Source organism: Stegostoma tigrinum, chromosome 8 (assembly GCF_030684315.1).
Source record: "Stegostoma tigrinum isolate sSteTig4 chromosome 8, sSteTig4.hap1, whole genome shotgun sequence".
Classification (NCBI taxonomy): Eukaryota; Metazoa; Chordata; class Chondrichthyes; order Orectolobiformes; family Stegostomatidae; genus Stegostoma; species Stegostoma tigrinum.
Window position 1 is genome coordinate 33,856,979 of NC_081361.1, and position 21,567 is coordinate 33,878,545.

The window sequence follows — 21,567 nt, forward strand, 5'->3', positions numbered from 1 at the left end:
AGGGTCAGCTCACAATTCCTTTATTTTCCTGTGAGCTCATTTATTCATCTTGCAACTTGCTACTTTATTTAAATATGAAAGGTAGCTGAGTGGAAAGAAAGCTTGATGCTTTTTCCATTAAATCGGTGGGAGTTGTTCTGTTATTCTCAGATAATTGATCTTACTAGGATGTCTCCAAGCCGGTTTTCTTATTTAAAAGTCTTCTATGCCTTTGGGAGACCAGACATTTATTTGTATGTTCGACATAGTTCAGTCCTCTTTTGAACATTTGGCGCTGTGCTGCAGTGCAGATTTCCCAGGAGTTGGTGACAGCAATTGTTCACAGTGACCTTTGCTCAAATTGTTTGAATCTCCGAGAGCTGAGCTCAGCCGCAGCAAACTCGGTCCTTCCTCAGGTGAGCTTAGCTTGTGGCCCCATTGCAGCACAATCGCTTGTGAATCACAAAGTTCTACGTTCAATTGTGGTATTTGGCTGACCTGTCCCAAGTACTGCATTGACTCCTCAGCCCTACATGTCGGAGCTGTCACCTTTTGAGCAGAATTTCAACTGATGCTGCATCTATACACTCGCCTGATTCTCTTGGCCAGTGTGAATATGACAAAAATAGTTTACCTGGTCATCAGAGATAATGGGAACTGCAGATGCTGGAGAATCCAAGATAACAAAGTGTGGGGCTGGATGAACACAACAGGCCAAGCAGTATCTTAGGAGCGCAAAAGCTGACGTTTCGGGCCTAGACCCTTCATCAGAAAAGGGGGATGGGGAGAGGCTCCCGTTCTATAGACGACATGTCCATCCTGGGCCTCCTGCAGTGCCATTATGATGCCACCCGTAGGTTGCAAGAACAGCAACTCATATTCCACTTAGGAACCCTGCAGCCCAATGATATCAATGTGGATTTCACCAGCTTCAAAATCTGCCCCCCCCCCCCATCACCAAACCAGCCCAGCTCGCCCCTGCCTCCCTAACCTGTTCTTCCTCTCACCTATTCCCTCCTCCCACCTCAAGCCACACCCCCATTTCCTACCTACTGACCTCATCCCGCCCCCTTGGCCTGTCCGTCCTCCCCAGATTGACCTATCCCCTCCCTACCTCTCCACCCATACTCTCCTCTCCACCTATCTTCTCCCTCTGTCCATCTTCAGTCCGCCTCCCCCCTCTCCCTATTTATTTCAGCATCCTCTCCCCATCCCTCTTTTCCGATGAAGGGTCTAGGCCTGAAACGTCAGCTTTTGTGCTCCTAAGATGCTGCTTGGTCTGCTGTGTTCATCCATCCCCACATTTTGTTGGCCGGTCATCACCAGGTTTTGCAGTGTGCATATTGGCTACAGCATTTCCTACACTGCAACAGTGATGATACTTTAGTAGACCATTATTAACTGGAAGTCTTTTTTTTGCTTGAACATGACCTCTTTTTTTAACAGTCAGATCTTACAATTGGAAGTTAGGGTAGCTGATATTCTGCTGGAATGATGTCAAACAGAGCAAGATGGTCACTCATTCAAATGTCTTGATGGGTGTAGACATTAATCACAGCAGTGCACTTTTTTCTAAAGTAGTGGCTTGATCTTTCACAGAATTTCAGATGTTGGCCCCTGTTCAGAAGTATGTTAATAATTTTATTCTGCAAAATATGGAGAGTTTGGAAACACTGGGTTGTTTTCCTGAGAGCTGAGCAGGCCAAGAGGAGATTTAATTGAAGCATTGAAATCAATAAATGGGTTTTGATAGAGTTGGCAAGAGAATCTGAAGGGAGATGAGAATTGTTTTCTTACACATTTATAATTTGAAATTTATTGTCTCTGCCTGGAAGGAAAGTGACGTTGACAGGGGAGTTGGCTAAATGTTGATAGAGCAAAGTTTTTCAGGCCTGCGGGGAAGAGGACAAAGGGCATAACTAACTACATGGCCTTGAAAAGACAGCACAGGCAGAGTGTGAAATGCCTCCTTTTGTCCTTTAAGGCTCTGACTGTACTGCTTGGGATTTTAAAAGAGTAAAGGTCTTTTTTTAAAACTTAACCTTTTTAATAGCATGGTAAGAACACCGTTGTATTTCATTCCTAAAGAAAATGTTCCCACATATAAATTACATAATTTACCAGTGAGGGTCAGCATATAAACAAATGAAAAAGGCGCAGGAGTAGGCCATTCAGCCCCTCAGTCCTGCTCCACTGTTGACTATAACCATGCTAATCTGATTACTCCAATTTCCTATGTACCCCCATAATCTTTCATCCTCTATCAAGATCTGTATTTCTCTACCTGAAGGAAAAAAAATCAAAGATTATGGTTCCATGGTCTTTTGAAGCTGAGTTACAAAGACTCACCACCTTCTGTCAGGAAGACAGGGTCACCTTATCTCTGTCTTAAACAGTGACCTTAGTTCTGGATTGCCCCACAAGAGGAAACATCCTATCCGCGACCTTGCTGTCAAAACCCCTCGGACATTGTGTTTCAACCATTTGCTCTTGCACATCTCAACTCCAGAAGGTACAACCTTCTCAACCTTTCATCACAAAACAACTCATCCATTCCAGGTATTAGTCAATGCTTCCAATGCATTTACTTCCATCCTTGAATAACCTCACCAATTCTACATGCAGTACTCATGATCTGGTCCCACCAGTGCCCTGTACAGCTGAAGCATACCTCCCTACATTTTGTATTCAGTTTCCCTCACAATAACAATAACTTTCTACCAGTTTTTCTAAACACTTGCTGTGTCTATGTACTGACCTTTTAACAATTCATGCACGAGGGCAGTCAGATCTCTCTGCTTTTCAAAATTGTGCAATCTCCCACCATTTGTTCTCATAACATGGCTTTTTAAAAAAAAATTATTCTTGCCAAAATAAACAGCTTCACATTTCCCCACACTATTCATTTCCAAGATCTTTGACCAGCTTAATCCATCTACATCCCCTGTTTCGTCTTTACAACTTACATTCGTACCTACCGTTGTGTCAACAGCGAATGTAGTTACCAAAACTTCAGACCCTCCATCCAAATCAGACATGTGAATTGAGAGAAATCGTGGTCCCTGTACTGATCCCTGTGGCATACGATCATTGTATTTTGCCAAACAAAAAAATGACCCATCTCTCTTGCCTGTTAGCTTGGTAATTTTCTATCTATGCCAATTTATTATCTCCATCCACCTCAACCCCTCTGCTACTATTTATTCTCCACGATAGCTTTTGTTGTGGCACTTTGTCAAATCCCTGCTAGAAATCCAAGTAGAGGACTTTCATCAGCTCTCCTTTTATCTGCAACATATTATGTCTTCCGCAAATTAATTTTGAGCGTGATTTTCCTTTGACTGGACAGTGGTGATTCTGCCTGGCCATTTATACCTCAAGTGCCCTGTTTCTTTAATATTGCTTTCTAATGTTTTACATATGACAGATGTAAAGCCGAACCAGCCTACAGTTTAATGCATTCTGTCTCCCTCTCTTTTTGAACAAATGAGTTACATTTGCTATTTTCCAATCTATTGGAATCTTCCCCGAAATTTTGGAAGGTTAAAACTATCACTCCAGCCACTTCATTTAGGATGAAGCTCATCAGAATCCAGCCAGCCAGCCTGCAGCTCCAACAATTTATTCAGGACCAATCCCCTGGTGACTGTAAATTGCTTGAGTTCCTCCGTCTCACTTCCTGATACATGGCTATTTTCAGGGTATTAGTAACTGAAAATCAGTGCATTATAGTATTCTTGCAGTGTGCCGTGATGTGAATTCAGTTGTAAAAATGAACAATGTTCAGTCCTTTAGACTTTTCCAAGAGATTCCTTTTGCTAATTATAAACAGTGGCAGCTTAGTTTATTCTGTTGAAAATGTGCATTTTTTTTTCAGTAGTCTTGTAGGAGAGAAGGGAAGAAAAATACATTTTCTCTTTGAAACAAATTGAATTTTAGTGATACTAATCAGCTCTGATTTGGGAGGAGCACGTCCCCAAAGTTATTCCAATCAAACTGACAGGTAAAAATTTAGCTTTATTAATAAGTGTGGTAGGTGTTGTGGTAATTCAAGGTTAGTCTTTGTGGAACTGATTTCCGTACGCAGGATTATACATGTTCTTGTCATTGAGGTGGCTTCATGATCCAAATGGTTCTGTTTCTGAATGATAAGGAGAGAAACCTGCACAGCTTTTTTGAAAATTCTCTTTGTAGTATGCTATAAAAGTTTTCATCCTTTTTTTTTGATTTAATGAGGTTTGACCTGAATGTACTTTGTCTGGAGGGGGAAAAGAAACCTGATAAATCTTGGTTGCTGTAAAAGTATCTTTTTCTATTTAAAGGGTCTTTAATAAATGTGTAGCAGAGCTCTTCTGTATGTGCAAGTTATAGTCTGTCCTCTTGTTTTTCTCTGAAATTCTTTATCCTTAACTTCTGTGTGTGTGTGTGTGTGTGTGTGTGTGTGTGTGTGTGAATTTTTTGGTCCGTTTGCCCATACATAATGGTGTATCAGTTGTACTGGTTCTGTATTCTGTATTCAGTGCTTTCACTTTAAGAATGACACCTATAGGTATCGTGCCTCTGTGTCCCGCCAATGTGCTTCAGTCCCAATATCAGCAAATCACTCTCTGAAGCAACAGTGGATTAATGTTTCCCTGCTTTTCGTTCCTACCAATTCTGTCTCCCTCTCCCCCTCTCCTCCCCTCTCTCTGGCTCTCAAAGCGCATTAAAACCAATGAATTGGTGAATGTTGCAGCCAATATATGCACAGCAAGATTCCACAATCAGCAATGTGATAACCTGGTATTCTTTGGATGTGGTAGTTGGTGGATAAGAGTTAGCGGGAACCGCTTGGAGAATCTTCCCATGTCCATCCTGGGGTCCATTAGCAGCAGTTTTTCTTTCAACCAGGAGGCATGTAGGCAGCCAGCATTACATTGGGGCAGTTTATGCCCACGTTTTTGATCAGCTCAATTGGTCGTTATTTATTCTTCCCCAAATTTCTCACGTGCAAGTTGATTGAGTGGAGCTAATAGATCATGGCACACCCACGAAGCAATGTGAGCGAAACCAAAGAGAAGTCTATCAGCCAGACGCTTGTGGGTGACCATTGGAATTTTGGTGACACAATTGAGGTTGGAAAGGATTTCAAGAATGAACTAAAAGGAAGAGCAAGTGTGAATGGAGAACATCCAATAATTCTCATGTTAAAATTGAATATATTTTTAACTATATGTCAGTGAACATTAATGTCATTGGTATTGTAACAAGCATACAAAAACAACAGCTTGCCCTTCTATTCCATTAATGTAGTAAAATGTCTTGAGAGGCTTCACGGGGACAGTCAAAGTGACTAATGCTGTTGAGCCATAAAAGGTATTAAGCTTAAAAATTAACATTAAGCTCGGCAAAGAGAAGTGTTTAAGTAATACCTTTAAAAGAGAAATGGAGTAGCAGGGATGTTTTGTTTAAAGAAATCCAGAGGTTTGAGTTTAGATAGTTAAATGTACATCCACCATTAGAGAGCAGACCCTATCAGGAATTCCACCAGAAGCCAGATTTTGGTGCATGGTTCATGGACATTTGTAGGGCTGGGGAATGTTAAAGTGCTGGGGGTGTTACAGGGCCAATAACACTGTCATGTTTGTGATTATGTCTAATACATACGTTCCCTGTGGTCCTGCCATAGGCATTTGACAGAGTGCCCGATGTTCACCCAGAACCTACTCCACAATAAGTAGACAATATTGCATGTAAAGTTCAGCTGCTGACTTTTTGGGTGAAGCAAGAATTCCAAGGATTTTGGTCTGAGCATTTAAGAAAGAAATGTGTTTTATCACCAGGCTCTGTGGCACTTTTTGTGAGACATTGCAGAAACAATATACAATGTCCAACTGGAACACCGACCACTCAGCAGCCCTTGTGTTATTCCAGTAACAGTGAAGCCTGTGCATATTCTCATATAACCTTAATCTCTCATTATCCTTGCGGCTAACACTTGATTTCAGAAAGCACGTAGTTTGTCCTCTAGCCCTGGAGAAAGCATGCTGCTGCATTTTTAAGGGTGTTTTTTCTTCATATATCCTAATTTAAAATTTAATCACATCCACGTATTGTCGTTAGCATTTATTGTTTGTCCCCAGTTGCCCCTGGGAAGGTGTTGCTGAGCCATTTTTTGAACATATATGGTCTGTCTGGTCTGATATTTTCAGAAAGTCAATAGGGGTTGTGTGCACTTTTTTTTTTGCTTCCTCTGTCTCAGAAGTAATGAATCAATTGAATATTATTGTAGATTTGCATTTCACCTACCCCCATTTATGAAAGAATGGCATTACCAGTTTAATATAAGACCACAGAAATGAGTTATTTGACCAACTGGTCTACGTCAATGTTTAAGATAACAAAGGGTGGAGCTGGATGAACACAGCAGGCCAAGCCACATCTCAGGAGCACAAAAGCTGACGTTTCGGGCCTGGACCCTTCATCAGAGGGCTTTGTTATCTTGGATTCTCCAGCATCCGCAGTTCCCATTATCACTGTCAGTGTTTATTCTCCTCACAAGCCATCGTCCACATAACTTCATCTCATTCGAACAGGAAACTCTGTGCCCCTGTCTGCCCCCTGGACTTCTCTAACTTCCTCTTAACTACAACAGTCACTTAGCAATGCCTTCCACTAGTTTTGCTTATGGGTCTCAGCCATGTTTGCAGGCCCAGTCAATTCAGCTTGTGGTAACTGCCCCACGGTGCTGCCCACACCGTCTGTGCTGTATTCCAGTGTCTTTTCAATGTTGATCAATTGATGGCTCGCAGCTCATGCATTGAATATCTTTTGATATTAGTGATTTGTGTGTGGGAGTTGGTTAGTTCCCTGGGCTAGATGATTAGAGTGTGGTGCAGAGTAATGTCATTAGCAGGGGTTGACTTCACCTACCTGCCTGAATGTAGTTTATGGAGATAACAAGGTGTAGAGCTGAATGAACACATGCAAAGCAGCATCAGAGGAGCAGGAACGCTGATGTTTCAGGCCTAGACCCAAACGTCAGCCTTCCTGCTCTTCTGCTGCTTGGCCTGCTGTGTTCATCCAGCTCTACACCTTGTTATCTCGGATTCTCCCAGCATCTGCAGTTCCTACTATCTCTGCAGTTTATGGAGGTCTGATTTTTTTTGCTTTGCCCTGCAGAGTAGCGCCTCTCAGCTACAGAATCACTTGTCCCTGCCTAACAGAGAACCCGTGAGCACTGTGGCTAATTATCTTCCCTTTTTGAACTAGTGTGCAGTAATTAACAATGTGAGACCTTTGACTGTGCAACTGGATTGATTCAAGCATACGTTTTACCAAAAATTGATTAAACCCCAAAACAAATCAGTTCACACTTCACTTTCTCATCCGGTGGATAAATGTGTATTTTCTGTGGTATTTTCTTAGGAGCGCAACATCTGCAGCTTTGTAGTAAATTGTTAGAATACTAAAACTATGGTTAAACGGTGTAGTGTGAGCAGTAGTTTAAAGCTGCACTTATGGGGACGATAGAATCAATGACTCATCCAGAAAAATGGATCTTTCTCTTTTAAATTGTGCAGACACATTGGCAACATCATAATTATAATTATTACTTATAGTTGTGACATTGCCAGTTGAAAGCCGTGAGCTGCTAAAATTCACAAATGTCTGTGACAGTTTTGTTGAAATGAGGTGGCGGCATTACATTACAATTGATGGCGTTAGTCCCAGGCTGGGGATCAAAGACGAAGGCCGAAACAGCCAGAATTCCAGCTCTTCACTGATAGTTAATAATCCTTGCTGTTTACTGGTCGATGCGAGATAGAGACAGAATCAGCTTTGGTGCCCTTGTATAGTATGCTAGGCTGTACATGAAGGATGACCATTCTGGAAGAGGTATTGGCTGCAATTGGCATGCATTGAAGAGTTTCGCAGCATGAATTAGATTCTTCTGGAGAAATATTGCATGGAAATGATATTAGTACAAGGGAGTTTGATGTAAAACGTCTGTGTATATATAACGTAACTTATTTATATTCTTGAAGCAGTCAATGACAGAGGAGAGAGAATTGCAACTTCTCTTAGGAAAGGTTATAAATAGCCTTCGTGAGACATCAAAATAGCCTGTGTATTTGTTCACTGAGAGCCTTGTTGAAGGCATGCCATCACCAGAGAAACAGAGGATAATTAGTGGATAAGACAATCTATTAAAAAGCCTTTGCTGTTATAACACTAAAGGTATTCAGCAATCAGACTGTTGAGTTAATCTCAAACTGTCTGTTAGCGTTTGTCTGAACCAAAGACAATTCTTGAGTTATTTTTATCCATGTCTTCATTTTCTCCAGCTTTTTATTTTCTTTTGTGTAAGCTGGATTCCTGAGTTTGAGCTTATAATACCATGCAGGTTTCTATCAAAGAAAAGCTGCTTAAATTGATTTGCCTTATCTCCTACTAGGGGAGGGGGTTAGGAATTTTTGTGGTCTCTCTGAAGCAATATTGCTTCACATCTTTGTGGTGATTCCTTCTTTTTTTGTGTGTGAAATAGACAATTTCAGTAGAATTAGAAAGTAAATCTATTCTTCTTGGAAATACAGAACAGATGGAGCTCACTTAGCCCATCAACTAACTGCTGCCTCTTTTGAAGAGCAATGCATTTAGTTCCACTGCCCCATTCCTGGCTCCAGATTTCAGGAGGTTTTTTTTTCCCTTTCTCCTTTTGAGTATTTATCCAGTTCCCTTTTGAAGATTACTATTGGATCTGTAGGCCCCACCTTATTAACCAATGCTCCAGATCACAACTGTTCTGCGTTTGTCGTCGTGTCGTCTGAGTTTCTATCCACCGGACGTTCAAGAGTTTACCTAAAGTTAATCTATCTAAACACTTTTTCTGACTTGAAACACCTCTTTCAATCCATCTCTTCGTCTTCACTTCACTTCAGTCTGTCCACATCGGTATAACTGCTGATTCCTGGAACAAATCTCGTAAATCTCTCTGCACCCTCTCTTAAAACCTGTGCCTCCCTTCTGAAAGTGTAGTGCTTCGAATGAAATATAGTACTGCAGCTGGAATCAAGTCAGTATTGCATATAGGTGTAACAGAATCTCTTGTTCTCTGTACTTCCTTCATAAAACTCAGGATTCCACATGATTTAACTAATTTCTTAAACAGTTCTACCTCCTTCAAAGACTCCCCTGAGCACACTCCTCTTACACTTACTGTAGCTTTGCACCCTTTAGCTTATTCTGACTCTCCCCATTCCCCCTGTCAAAATGTATCACTCCACATTCTTCTGTAATTAATGTGCCACGTACCTTCCACTTTTGACCAGCCTATCTGACCTCTTGGAATTTATCGCTTTCTGCCTCGCTGCGTACTACAAAGCAATTGATGGTCTTGCTCACCTCTATCTGCCTCCATCCTTACAAACTTCCAAGAACTCTTCATTCTTCGAGTTTCAAACTCTTGTGTCTCTCCCACTTCCTTCCTCATCTGTTGAGCCACCATAATGACTTCAGAGGTCCCTCTTTAAACTTGTCTGCTTTGCCGCACTTCCCACCTTTTTAATATATTCCTGTTTGAGATTTTAACCTAACAGCCAGCCAATGTGTGTTTGGTAATACTCTTGTGAAACAATTTGGGTCACTTTTCCTACATTAACTGCTATAAATGTCAACTGTTTAGTTTTGTTTAATTTGTCACTAAAGTACAGGTGCTCAGAGAGAATGTAAGAAAATACTCCCACTATACTTAATTTTTGCCCACAAAACTGATTGGTTTGGATCAGGTCAGATGCTAAAGTTGGTGGTGGGTGGGTGGGGGGGGGCGGAGAAAGATTTGAGACTAACTCCTAATCTGCCTCCAGACCACCCACCTCCAGTTTTGACAAAGTTGGGGCAAAGGTCAACCGGCAAACCCATTCCTAAAAAGGTTGGCAGTGTCTCAGAAAAGCAGGTAGCTCCTAATTTAACCTGCTCCTACAGAGAGCAGCGGGAAAGAGACCCAGTAACTGAAGTAACACAGAGCTTCAGCAAGGGGATAACTGTTGAACAGTACTGCCTGGGGGCCCGGAGCGGAGGTCCTTTCTCTCTCTGACTTCCAAAGTTTCCATGACATGCTCCTCAACAGGGCCACCCTGGAGTTGGCAGCCATTCCCTCCATCTCCTGCTGGTCCTGTGACCTGCTTTGGCACATTCCCCACTTGACTGCAAGACAGGCCTGTCAGGACCCATAAAATGCACGTTGCAGAATTCTAAGTGTTTGACATCCTTATTGTTCACACCTCCACCAGCTGACTTAGTGATGAAACAATACTGTGGTTTGATATCTTGGGTCGTTCGCAGACCACGTCTTGGGATTCTCTTTTGGTCACTGTTGAAGGAGTCCCGAAGATAACCAGGCATCTGAATTACTGTTCCAGCACCGTATTATCACTGGCGTGGCTGGTAGCACTTTCACCTCTGAGTCATAAGTTTGTGGGTTCACGTTCCACCCCAGAATTTGAGCATTATATTCTAGACTGTTACTCTGGTGTAACACTGAAGGGGTGCTGCATTGTTGGAGGTGCTGACCTTCAGCTAAGACATTAAATCATCAGCCCTCTGGTTAAAGTCAGAGATCCCATTGTGAAGAAAAGCAAGGGAGTTGATCCCAGTGTCTTAGTCACTGCTGATGCCTTAATATCTCAAAGGGATTATCTGATCATTTATCACGTTGTGGAAATTTACTGTGCATAAATTAGCTGCAGCATCTCCCACATCACAACAGTGACCATGCATGAAGATTGCATGATCAGCTGTAAAGCGTTTTTGGTATATCTAGGCACTGCATAAATGCAAGTCTTTCTTTCTACCCCTGTCTTTCCCTATTTTATTCAGAGCAAGCTTCTGGTAACTAATGCTGGGGCCATCAGAATTTCATGGACCTGCTGCATTTCTGGTTCCCCTCTGGTCATAACTGGTACCTCTCTTTATCCCAGTGAGCCATTCATGTACAGTAATGATTGGAGTTGTACAAGGTGTAGCCTCAGGGTTGGTTGGGAGCACTTATTTGTGTCTGTTCAGTCACTGGTTCTGCTGCTGCTAGGATCATTTCCTGTGGACATGGTGCTAGGATCATTTCCTGTGGATATGTAAAAGTGAAACATTATTCCCTTGTGCCAGTTTGCATCCCTCAGCCTCTGAGGCCTGTGGTATATGTTTGTTTCCAGTTCTGTTTTCATTAGACCGCTGTAATTTCACAATGTCACTTAACATTAATCTTGTTCTTAAGATGTAATAATGCCCTGTGGGCAAATTCTTCCTGGAACACAGGCTGCAAATGCCAGTATGGCAGACCTAGATGCTTTATTTTGTCTTACTGTCTAGCAATTATGTTTTTGAAAGTTATGATGTTTTCCTCAAATGTGAAATGTGCAATGTTCTTCACTCCCACAAATCTCATTCTAATCTGTGATCTATCATGGGTAAATTTTAATCATTGTGTTGCTGATCGGCAAAGTGTGTCATCCTATTGCCCAGTTAAGGATGGCATGTGGCCTGAGCCAAGTTAAAAATGCCCACTTTGGTGCCCCTCAGTCAGGGAGGCCAGGGCAACAGGATTGGATGGATATGATGGGGGTGGGGGGTGCTGTAGAAATCTGAGAATACTGAACTTGAACCTCATTTCCAACATTCAGACTTCTTTTCTCTTTTATTGAGTGAGCTGGCTGTCTGTAGCAATGGATGTAATTTGCCTCTTGCTTTTTGCATATGATTCCCTATGTATTATGTAACTCAAGTAGCGCACCATCAAAATTGCATAGGCTCAATTTTGACAAGGCGGTTTTTAAAAAGCCTCCAAACCTGTGAAAAGAATATTTCCTCAGATAATTTATTTCTGATGCAAATAAAAATGTTAATCAAACAAAAGTAGCCCCCACAAGAAAAATGAGAGGAAATGCTGAGGTGCTTCTCCTCAAACACAGTTTGGGTCTGTCTCTTGGGCTTGACTATCAGCAGTGAATCTAGCAGAGAGAAGTCTTTCTGGAGGAGCAGATAGGAGAGGAAGACGCAATGGCTCTCCTAAGTTTCAGCACAGTTATGGCTTCTGCAGCTGGGATAGAGGGAGCCTACCCTACTGTGGACCCCTTTTGACCTGTGAGGCATCAGTGAGAGGTTTGCGGCCCTTAACCTTGGCAGAATGGAGGAGGTCATTGACCTTTTCTGTAGCTCTGAACTGTGGTGACTCCACTGACCCAGATGGTAACCTCAGACCAGACTGGCAGTGTATAGTGTCATAACTCCCTCTATTGGTCTGGGGTGGGAGCGCGTGGAAAGGACAGACTTCCTCTTCATCACTCTGTCCATCACAAACTTGGGGGAATCGGGTTTCCCCTTGTTTGCCGTGAACTGTGCAGGGAAGTGCTTTTCCAGGTGCAGAACCTTTTAATTGGTGCCAGGGATCCCGAGATGTCCTGGCAGTGTTGAGTGGGTGAATTGGATTAGCATTGCACAAGTGGAGTGCCGTAGGGTTATGATAACTGGTCAGTGAGGTATACTGGGAAGTAGTGTGAGAAAGCATGCTTAGCCTGGAGGGGAGAGTATCCCTGCATGAAACTTGTTACCTGATTTCTGACAAGATTCAGACCTATGCTTCTGCTGTGAAGAACTTTCACCCCGTGTACCCGTTCTCAGCAGATAGTGGTCCATCTCACAAACCAGCCTTCCTTCCATTGACTCATTCTACACTTTCTGCCTTCGGAAAACATCCAATGTAATCAAAGACCACTCTCACCCCTGTTATACTCCCTTCCACACTTCTCCTACAAACAGAAGAGACAACCACCACCTCCCAAAATTACTACAGAAGTACGATATCTGAAATAAAAACACAAAGTGCTGGAAATACTAGGCAGGTCATGTTCCATCTGTACAAATGTTCCAATGAAGGATCACAGTCTGAAATGTCAACTCTGTTTCTTTCTCCATCAATTCTTTTGTCTGTACTGTGTAAGATTAGATTAACTCTCCAAGATACGTGGCGTGTCAACAATCAGCAGTGTTTCCCTGGCACCTGCTGTATAGCTCCTCTACTGTACCACGTGGGAACTCAAACTACCGCATTATATTTAGCAGCTTTTTGATATAGCTTGTAATTATCCTAACCAGCTTTCTGTACCTTTTTGTTCCTCGCAGGATATTCTATGTGTCCCATGACTCCCAAGACCTGAAGATCTTCAGTTACATTGCCAGGGATGGTTCCAGCAACATTTTCCGATGCAACGTCTTCAAATCTAAAAAGAAGGTAACGGACATGTAGGGCAAGAGCTGGACACGTGCTTCAGAAACTTGTTCAGCGCTCGAACATACTGGACAAAAACGGGCCATTCGGCCCAAGTGGTCCAGGCTTGCGTTTATGCAGTACCCAAATTTCCTCCTGCCCGCCTTCTCAGCATAGCCTGGTAAATAATAATCAGAGCAAAACACGGTGGATGCTGGAAGTCTGAAACAAAGCAGAGAATGCTGGATAAACCCAGGACATCAGGCAGCATCATATCACACTTGAAATGTTAACTCTGTTTCTCCCTCCACCAATACTGCCAGACCTGCTAAATTTCTGCAACACTACCTATTATTCTCCTTCCTCCTTGATGTTTCTCTAGTTTTCCTTTAAATACATCTGCCTAGAGTGTGCCATATGTGATAGCAAGTACCACATGCAATACATACTCTAAAATCACCAACAGCTTTGCGCAGCAAGACCTGTCTTTAGCTGATAAGTGGCAATTAACACTTTATGCCACACAAATGCCAAAGACTATCTCCAACAAGATTGTTGGGTGGAAGAGCCTGTTTCTGTGCTCTGACTGTATGTTCAGAGATACAGTGACAAGTATGGTTTTGCGTGCTACCCAGGCAAATCATAAATAAGTACCAGGGTAGTAGAACAGAATGCAGAATATAGTGTTGCAACTACAGAGAAGGTCAGAGAAAGATCTCTAATCTCTGAGAAAGCCATTCATAAGTCTGACACCAGCGAGAAAGTTGTTGATTCTGTTGTGCGTTTTCGAACTTCTGTATTTTCTGCTTGGCAGCGGAGAGTATAATTGGGGTGTGAGGTATCTTTGATTGTATTGGCTGCTTTCTGGAGGCAGCGGGAGGAATTGATGGAGTCAATGGAAGGAAGGCTGCTTTGTGTGATGGATTGCGCCGCATTCACGACTCTGTGTAATTTCTTGCAGCCTTGGACAGAGTAGTTCCCATACCAGACAGTGATGCATCCGGATCGGATTCCATATCACCCCTTGATGTTCAATGACTCCTCCAGCACTGACTCCCACCGCATTTCCACCCCCCCCCCCCCCCCCCCCCCCCCCCCCCCCCCCGCGCCCACACTATCCTGGGGATAACTTTGACTAGATCCCTAACTGGAGCAACCACAAATCCTGAGGCTACGAGAATAGGTCAGAAGTTGGGAATTCTGCAGCAAATGACTCATCAAAGCTTGGCTACCACTTAGAAGGCATAAGTCAGGCATGTGATGGAGTATACTCCACCTGTCTGGGTGAATGCCATTCCAGCAATATTCCAGAAGCACCTCACCAACCAGAACAAATCAAATTGCTTTGATTAGCATCCCCATTCTCCACCTTAACCATCACACTCTACTATTGCAGTGTGTATTATCTACAAAGTACACTGCAGCAACTCACTAACGTTCTTTCAGCAGTATCTACCAAACTCATGACTTCTACCATGGTAGAAGGACAGGGGAAACCGATGTGTGGGTACACCATTATCTGTAAGTACTGACTTGAAACTGTGTATTTTTAATTCACGAGTGGGATGTGGTCACCTCCTAGCCAGCCAGCATTTATTGTTCGTCCCTAGCTGCCCTTGAACTGAGTGGCTTGCTGGGCCGTCTCAGAAGGCAGTTGAGAGCCAGCCACATTGTTGTGTGGCCTGGAGGCATGTGGAGGCCAGACCAGGTGAGGATGGCAGATTTCCTTCCCTCCAGGATATTAGTGAGCCAGATGGTTTCCTTGACCATCTACATTGGCTTTATCACTGGATTCTTAATTCTGGATTTGTTTATTTTTTGTATTATTGAACTCCAAATTCCACAATCTACCGTAGCAGGATTTGAACCCAGGTCCCCTGAACATTAGCTGAGTTTCTGGATTAATAGTTTAGCGATAATACCGCTCAGACATCACCTACCCCTTACGTATTCCTGACACCTCACTGCCGTTGAAATCTTCAAATCTGTTGTGTGTGGGTCTACCTAACGACACCTCATGGCTTAGCAGCAGCTTCATGAAGGGGATTGGAGATGAGTGACACCATGGGCCATACCACTGGGGGACCTTATCACACGAATGACAAATAACACAGTTAGCAACAGATTGTGACAACTCCAACTTGAGAACAGTACTACGTTTCCTACTGGAATGTGTATCTTATGTAGCCTTTTTAAAATGCTAGGTTTTTTTTCGGTTTCTGAACATTTTTGTGGTAGTGATTTTTCCCAGGGGCATCTAAGAAAATATTTCAACTTCAACCCATATATGTCAATATTCTTTGATCAAATGGAGTAGTTTATATCTTCTGCTTCACCAGTTCCGTTGCTGTAGTAATCTGGGACGCTTCAGGCTGTGGACGGGGATATATTTATGCTGTCAGGGAGCACTTCAAGGTTTCAAAGATCAAGCAATATTTTCCAAACTCCAAGGACATGCACTTTTCTTAGTATCAGTTCGCTGAAGAAAATGGAAAAATCGAAAGGATTGTTGCCCTTCTTTAAAACAAAAACTCTCACCTGTGTGCTTTTAATTTGCGTTTTTAGGCCGTATTGTGAATTGGAGAATTTGAATTTACATTAAGACAGAAAATGCTACCAAGCTCCTGCAGGTCAGGTAACATCCTCAGGGAGAGGAAGCTGGAGTTCATATTAGAAGTCATGTCCTTCATAGACCTGTCCTTACCTTCCCTTCTTTACAGGCCTGTTGTGTGTTTACAGCAACTTTTGTTTTTATCTTGGCGTCTGCAGTATTTCCCTTTTTTCTTGGTTTCTCGGTTAATTGAGTTTGAGTCGAGAGGTTTGATGTCTGTTGCTTCTACGTGAAGAATGCAGGGCAAGTCCTGATTCGTCAGGTAACTAATTTAAAAGAAATACACGAGAGAGTTGTAAGATGGAAGAAAATTTCGGCAGACATGTTTGAAGAATCTTCATTTGGTAGCAGAAGGTATTTAGGATATAAACCTCCATTCAGCCTTCCATCCAAGCTCGTTCAAACCACGAGGGAAATAGAAGATTTGACAATAATAAACCTGTTCCTGAATAACACTGCTCATTTTACACAAACTCATACCCTTCTGCAGAGCTCGCAGATTCCCCTCATTATTGTTCGTTGGTTGATTTGAGACCTGGGGAGTTGTGATTTGGAGCACTGCTTTAGTGGATTGTTTTTAATGCCTGCCCCTTTAAGACCACTAGTCAGCTACTCCCTCTTTGAAAGTGGTCTAAACTGATGATGTGGCTACTAGATGTTTATGCCAATTATCAATTGTTGGAGAAATCAGGGTCTAGGTTTGTACAACTCCAGGTACAGGGAGGATTGTAGCTTCATGTGTTTGGGAATTATGATGGAAGTACACTGGCTATAGGATTGGGAGAGATCTATGGATAGAATCAAACTGGAGAGGACAGCATGGAGACAGTGATTGTGCCATTTTAAGTGAGAAGTAGAACTGTCTATTTGACATAGATGGAATATGACCAAGGGGACACATACACCGTTACAAGGAGGATATAATCAAGCTGGATAGGATTCACTGAAGTGTCGGAGATTGAAGGGTGACCTTACAGAGCTTTATAAAATCGTGAGAGGCATAGATAAAGTGAATGGCAGATGTCTTTTCCCTAAGCTTGGGGACATTTCAAAACTTGGGGACATTTTGTTTAAGGTGAGAAGAGAAAGATTTGAAAAGGATGTGAGGGGCATCACTTTTTAAACAGTGATTCATCTGTGAAATCACTTTCAGGGCAAGTAGATGTGGATACAGCTCCAACGCTCAAAAGTTATTTAGATAAATTAATGAATAAGAAATGTTTGGGTGGATATGGGTCGAGTGCAGGCAGGTAGGACTAGTTTAGTTTGGGATTACAGTCAGCATAGATTGGCTAGACAGAAGGGTCTGTATCCATGCTGTATGACTCTCTGATTGAAGATTAAAAGTGTACGGTGGGCTTTATTCAAAAGGGGGGAAAAAAAAATTTCTCAACAGCAAGCTGATGACTCCTCACTGATTCAAAACCTCTCTGACATTTCTATCCCTGGAATGAGAATGTTTTGTATCGTTCATTGTAATGACTACACAAATTTTGTATGCTTTGCTTTAATCTAATGACATTTATTGTGTTACAATAGTTTGATGTTTTATACACAATGACAACCAGAAAATGGCTTATTGTTCAATAAGTTGGAGAGATGTGCATCTTGACTATCTCCAATAGCTCAGAGCTATCAGTTCATCCTCTTCAATGGTATTCCTTTCTTCTCTTCTACGCCTGTCCACTCAGTTGATTTTGCTTCTCTGTTTTGTTTTCCTTTTCAAAGGGTGTTGTTGTGTTGAGGGAAAAGCAGCTACATTGTTGGGGAGAGGGAGGTGAGGAGCTGACGATAGGAAAAATAAAGCACAGTAGCTGCGTTCCCTTTCCCACCCGCTCATTCCCAGCAAATATCCTGTCCCTTCACGCTTCCACACTCCTTTAGTGTGCTGTCCACCCACCCTCACCCAGCATCATTGCAGCGCTCCCTCATTCTGCTGAACTACCTATATAGCCCCTCTCTCCACCCATCGTTTCCCTTCATGCAGCCATGTATTCCCCATCTATTTAATTACAAGACCACTTGTCTGCTGAGTTCAATGGGAATAAAAATGGGGAGTGCTGTAAAACAGAATATCATTGATTTTACACTGTGACACACAGTCTACCTTTTTTTGTCACATGGCAAAATTTACCTTGTTGTCAGTGTTGATTTGTCCCTAGTCCTTCTCAAAACTGTAATGACAAAATTGCGTCAGACAACGTCGAGTTCTGGTACTGGAGTTCAGTGTTATTGAGCCTAGAATGACGGCAACTGAAGATTGTCCCATAACTCTGGTCTCTCTTTCTCACTTCCTGGTGGGATATGTACAATGCTTTTGAGCAGTAGCCAATGCAAAGCAGCTGTTTGCATCACCTGAGGTTGTGCCTGCAAGACAACTCGACCTGTGAGCTTGCTTACTCCTAGATACTTATGTGCGTTCCAGCTTCTCCTGGATCACCATGAATCACAAGTTGATACCATTAATATATACTTATACTGTTTTTTTCTCAGTTATTACTTTCTAACAATGAGAGGATAAATTTTAGATTGCTACTTGTGCACTCTGTATTATAGTTCTTCTGTCATGTGTCTTTAACTGTGTGTTAGAACATAGAACATAACAGTACAGGCCCTTTGGCCTGCGATGCTCTGCCGAACTTTTACCCTAATCCTAAGGTCTATCTAACCTCCACCCCTACCTTTATATTATCGTCCATATGCCTATTAAATAGCTGCTTAAATGCCCCTAATGAGGTCGACTCCACTACCCTCTCCAGCAATGCGTTCCACGTCCTGACCACCCCCTGAATAAAAAAAAAAACAACCTCTGATGTCTCCCCTATATCTACCTCCATTCACTTTAAAACTATGCCCCCTGGTAATAGCTACCGCTGCCCTAGGAAAACGTCTCTGACTCTCCACTCTCTCTATACCTCTGATCATATGGTACACTGCTATCAAGTCACCTCTCCTCCTTCGTCGTTCTAAAGAGAAAAGCCATGGTGCTCTCAACCTTGCCTCATAAGACCTTCCCTCCATTCCAGGCAACATCCTGGTAAATCTCCCCTGCACCTTTTCCAACACTTCCACATCTTTCCTGTAATGAGGCAACCAGAACCGGACACAATACTCCAGATGTGGCCAAACCAGGCTTTTGTATAGCTGGAAGAGAACTTTACGGCTCTTGAACTCAATCCCTCTATTAATGAAAGCTAACACACCATACACCTTGACAACTCAATACACCCGGTTGGCAGCTTTCAGGGAACTGTGGTCATGAACCCCATGATCCCTCTGCTCCTCCACTCTGCCAAGAATCTTTCTGGTAACCCTATATTCTGCTTTCAAATTTATCCTTCCAAAATGAATCACCTGGCACTTTTCAAGGTTAAACTCCATTTGCCACTTCTCAGCCTAGTTCTGCATACTATTCATGTCCCTCCACGTCCTTTCAGTCGTCCATCCAAATCATTTACAAAAATCACAGTTAGAAGACCCAGAACAGATCCTTGTGGTAAACCACTCGTAACTGAGCGCCATGTTGAATATTTTCCATTCACTACCACTGTTTGCCTTCTAAGGGTCAGCCAATTCTGAATCCAATCTGCCACATTTCCCCCTATCCCATGCCTCCTCACCTTCTGCATGAGCCTACCATGGGGAACCTTATCAAACACCTTACTTAAATCCATGTATGCCACATCCACTGCTCTACCTTCATCCACGTGTTTGGTCACCTCCTCAAAGAATTCAATAACGCTTGAGGCTTGATCTACCCCTCAAACCCATTCTGATTATCTCAAATCAAACTGTGCCTTTCTGCATGATCATAAATCCTATCTCTCAGAGCCCTTTCCAATAATTTGCCCACCACTGATGTAAGACTAGCTGGCCTGTAATTTCCAGGGTTAACCCTATTCCCTTTCCTTTTTTGAACAAAGGAATGACATTTGCCTGTCTTCAATCTTCAGGCACTATACCCGTGGACAGTGAGGACAATAAGATCATCACCAAAGGCCCTGCAATCTCTCCCCTTCCTTCCCGTGGAATTCTTAGATAAATCCCATCAGGCCCGGGGGGCTTGTCTGTCTTCAACTTCCTCAGAATTCCTTGTACATCTTGCTTATTAACATGACATCCTTTAGGCTACCAGCCTGTTACATGCTGTCTTCCTCTACAACTATGTCCCTCTCGGTTGTCAGTACTGAAGAAAAGTATTCACTAAGGACCTCTCCTATTTCTTTAGGTCCTGTGCACAACTTCCCTTTACAATCCTTGATCGGCCCGACCCTTTCTCTGGGCATTCTCTTATTCCTCACATACGTGTAAAAAGCCTTGGAGTTTTTCTTGATCCTATGTGCCAAGATTTTCTCATGTTCCCTTGTAGTTCTCCTAAGTACTTTCTTCAGCTCCTTCCTGGATAACTTGACTCCCTCTAGAGCCTTTTCCATTTCTTGTTTCCTATACCTTATGTAAGCATCCTTCTTCCTCTTAACCAGCCGTTCGACCTCTCTTGAGAGGCAAGGCTCCCTCACTCAACCACATCTTCCCTGCCTGCTAGGGTCAAACCTATCGAGCACATGCAGTATGCATTCCTTAAACAATCTCCTCATTTCAATAGTGCTCTTTCCTGACAGCATCTGTTCCCATGTTGTGTTACCCAGTTATTGCCTAACAGAGTTATAATTACCCTTCCCCCCCCCCCAACCAATTATAAACCTTACCCTGCTGTACGTACCTATCCTTTCCCATGACTATTGTGAAAGTAACAGAGTTGTGATCGCTACCACCAAAATGCTCTCTTATCTAACACTTGGCCCAGTTTGGTCCCGGAACTTCCAACAACCATTGCTGTCCCCGAGTTACCAAAGTTTCTTTAATGGCCACAGCATCATAGTTCCAAGTACTGACCCATGCCCTAAGTTCATCTGCTTTATTTCTGATACTTCTAGCATTGAAGTATACACACTTCAAACCAGCTGTGTGACCACAATTACACTCCATCAACCGCATTTCTTTATAAACTACCTCACTCAGTTGTGTCTGTTGGAAGGCTGAATACCTCATTCCTTAAATTACAAATCCGGTTCCCCACTCCCTGCCAATCTAGTTTAAACCATCCTGTTTAGCTGGAGCAAACCTCCCTTCACAGGATATTTGTACCGTTCAGGTGCAACCCGTCCTCCCTGTACAGGTCCCACCTTCCCCAGAATGTTCTCCAACATTCTCTCACATAATGGAATCCCTCCCTCCTACACCAGCCCTGTAGCCACGTGTTTAGCTGCACACTCTCCCTGTTTCTTAACTCGTTTATCATGTGGCACTGGTAGCAATCCAGAGATAACTACCCTGTTTCTCCTGGAGTTCAGCTTGCAACCTAACTCCCTGTACTCGTTTTTCACATTCTCTTCTTTTTCTACCTATGTCATTGGTACCGATGTGTACCATGATTGCTGGTTGCTCACCCTCCCCCTTAAGGATCTTAAAGACACTATCTGAGACATTACAGACCCTGGCACCTGGGAGGCAACATACCATCTGTTTGTCATGTTCACGTCCACAGAACCGCCTGTCTGTGCCTCTTACTATTGAATCCTCGACTACAATTGCTGTCCCATACCACCACCACCACTCCCCCCGCCACAACTTTCCTTTCTGTGCCATAGGGCCATGCTCAGTGCTAGAGACCTGTCCACTATGTCTTTCCCCGGTAGGTCGTCCCTCCAACAGTATCCAAAACGGTATACTTATTATT

The 21,567-nt window shown here is 42.9% G+C and overlaps 1 protein-coding gene across 5 annotated transcripts in view; it reads left to right on the forward strand.

Moving 5' to 3' along the window:
• The window catches only part of nos1apa (nitric oxide synthase 1 (neuronal) adaptor protein a), a 309,570-nt gene that overhangs the window by 177,704 nt on the left and 110,299 nt on the right, over positions 1–21,567 (forward strand). For all 5 annotated transcript variants that reach the window (XM_048539046.2, XM_048539043.2, XM_048539042.2 and 2 more), the window contains one exon: positions 13,135–13,243. In XM_048539046.2, coding sequence (XP_048395003.1) covers positions 13,135–13,243 — 109 coding nt within the window. The remainder of the gene's footprint in view (positions 1–13,134; positions 13,244–21,567) is intronic.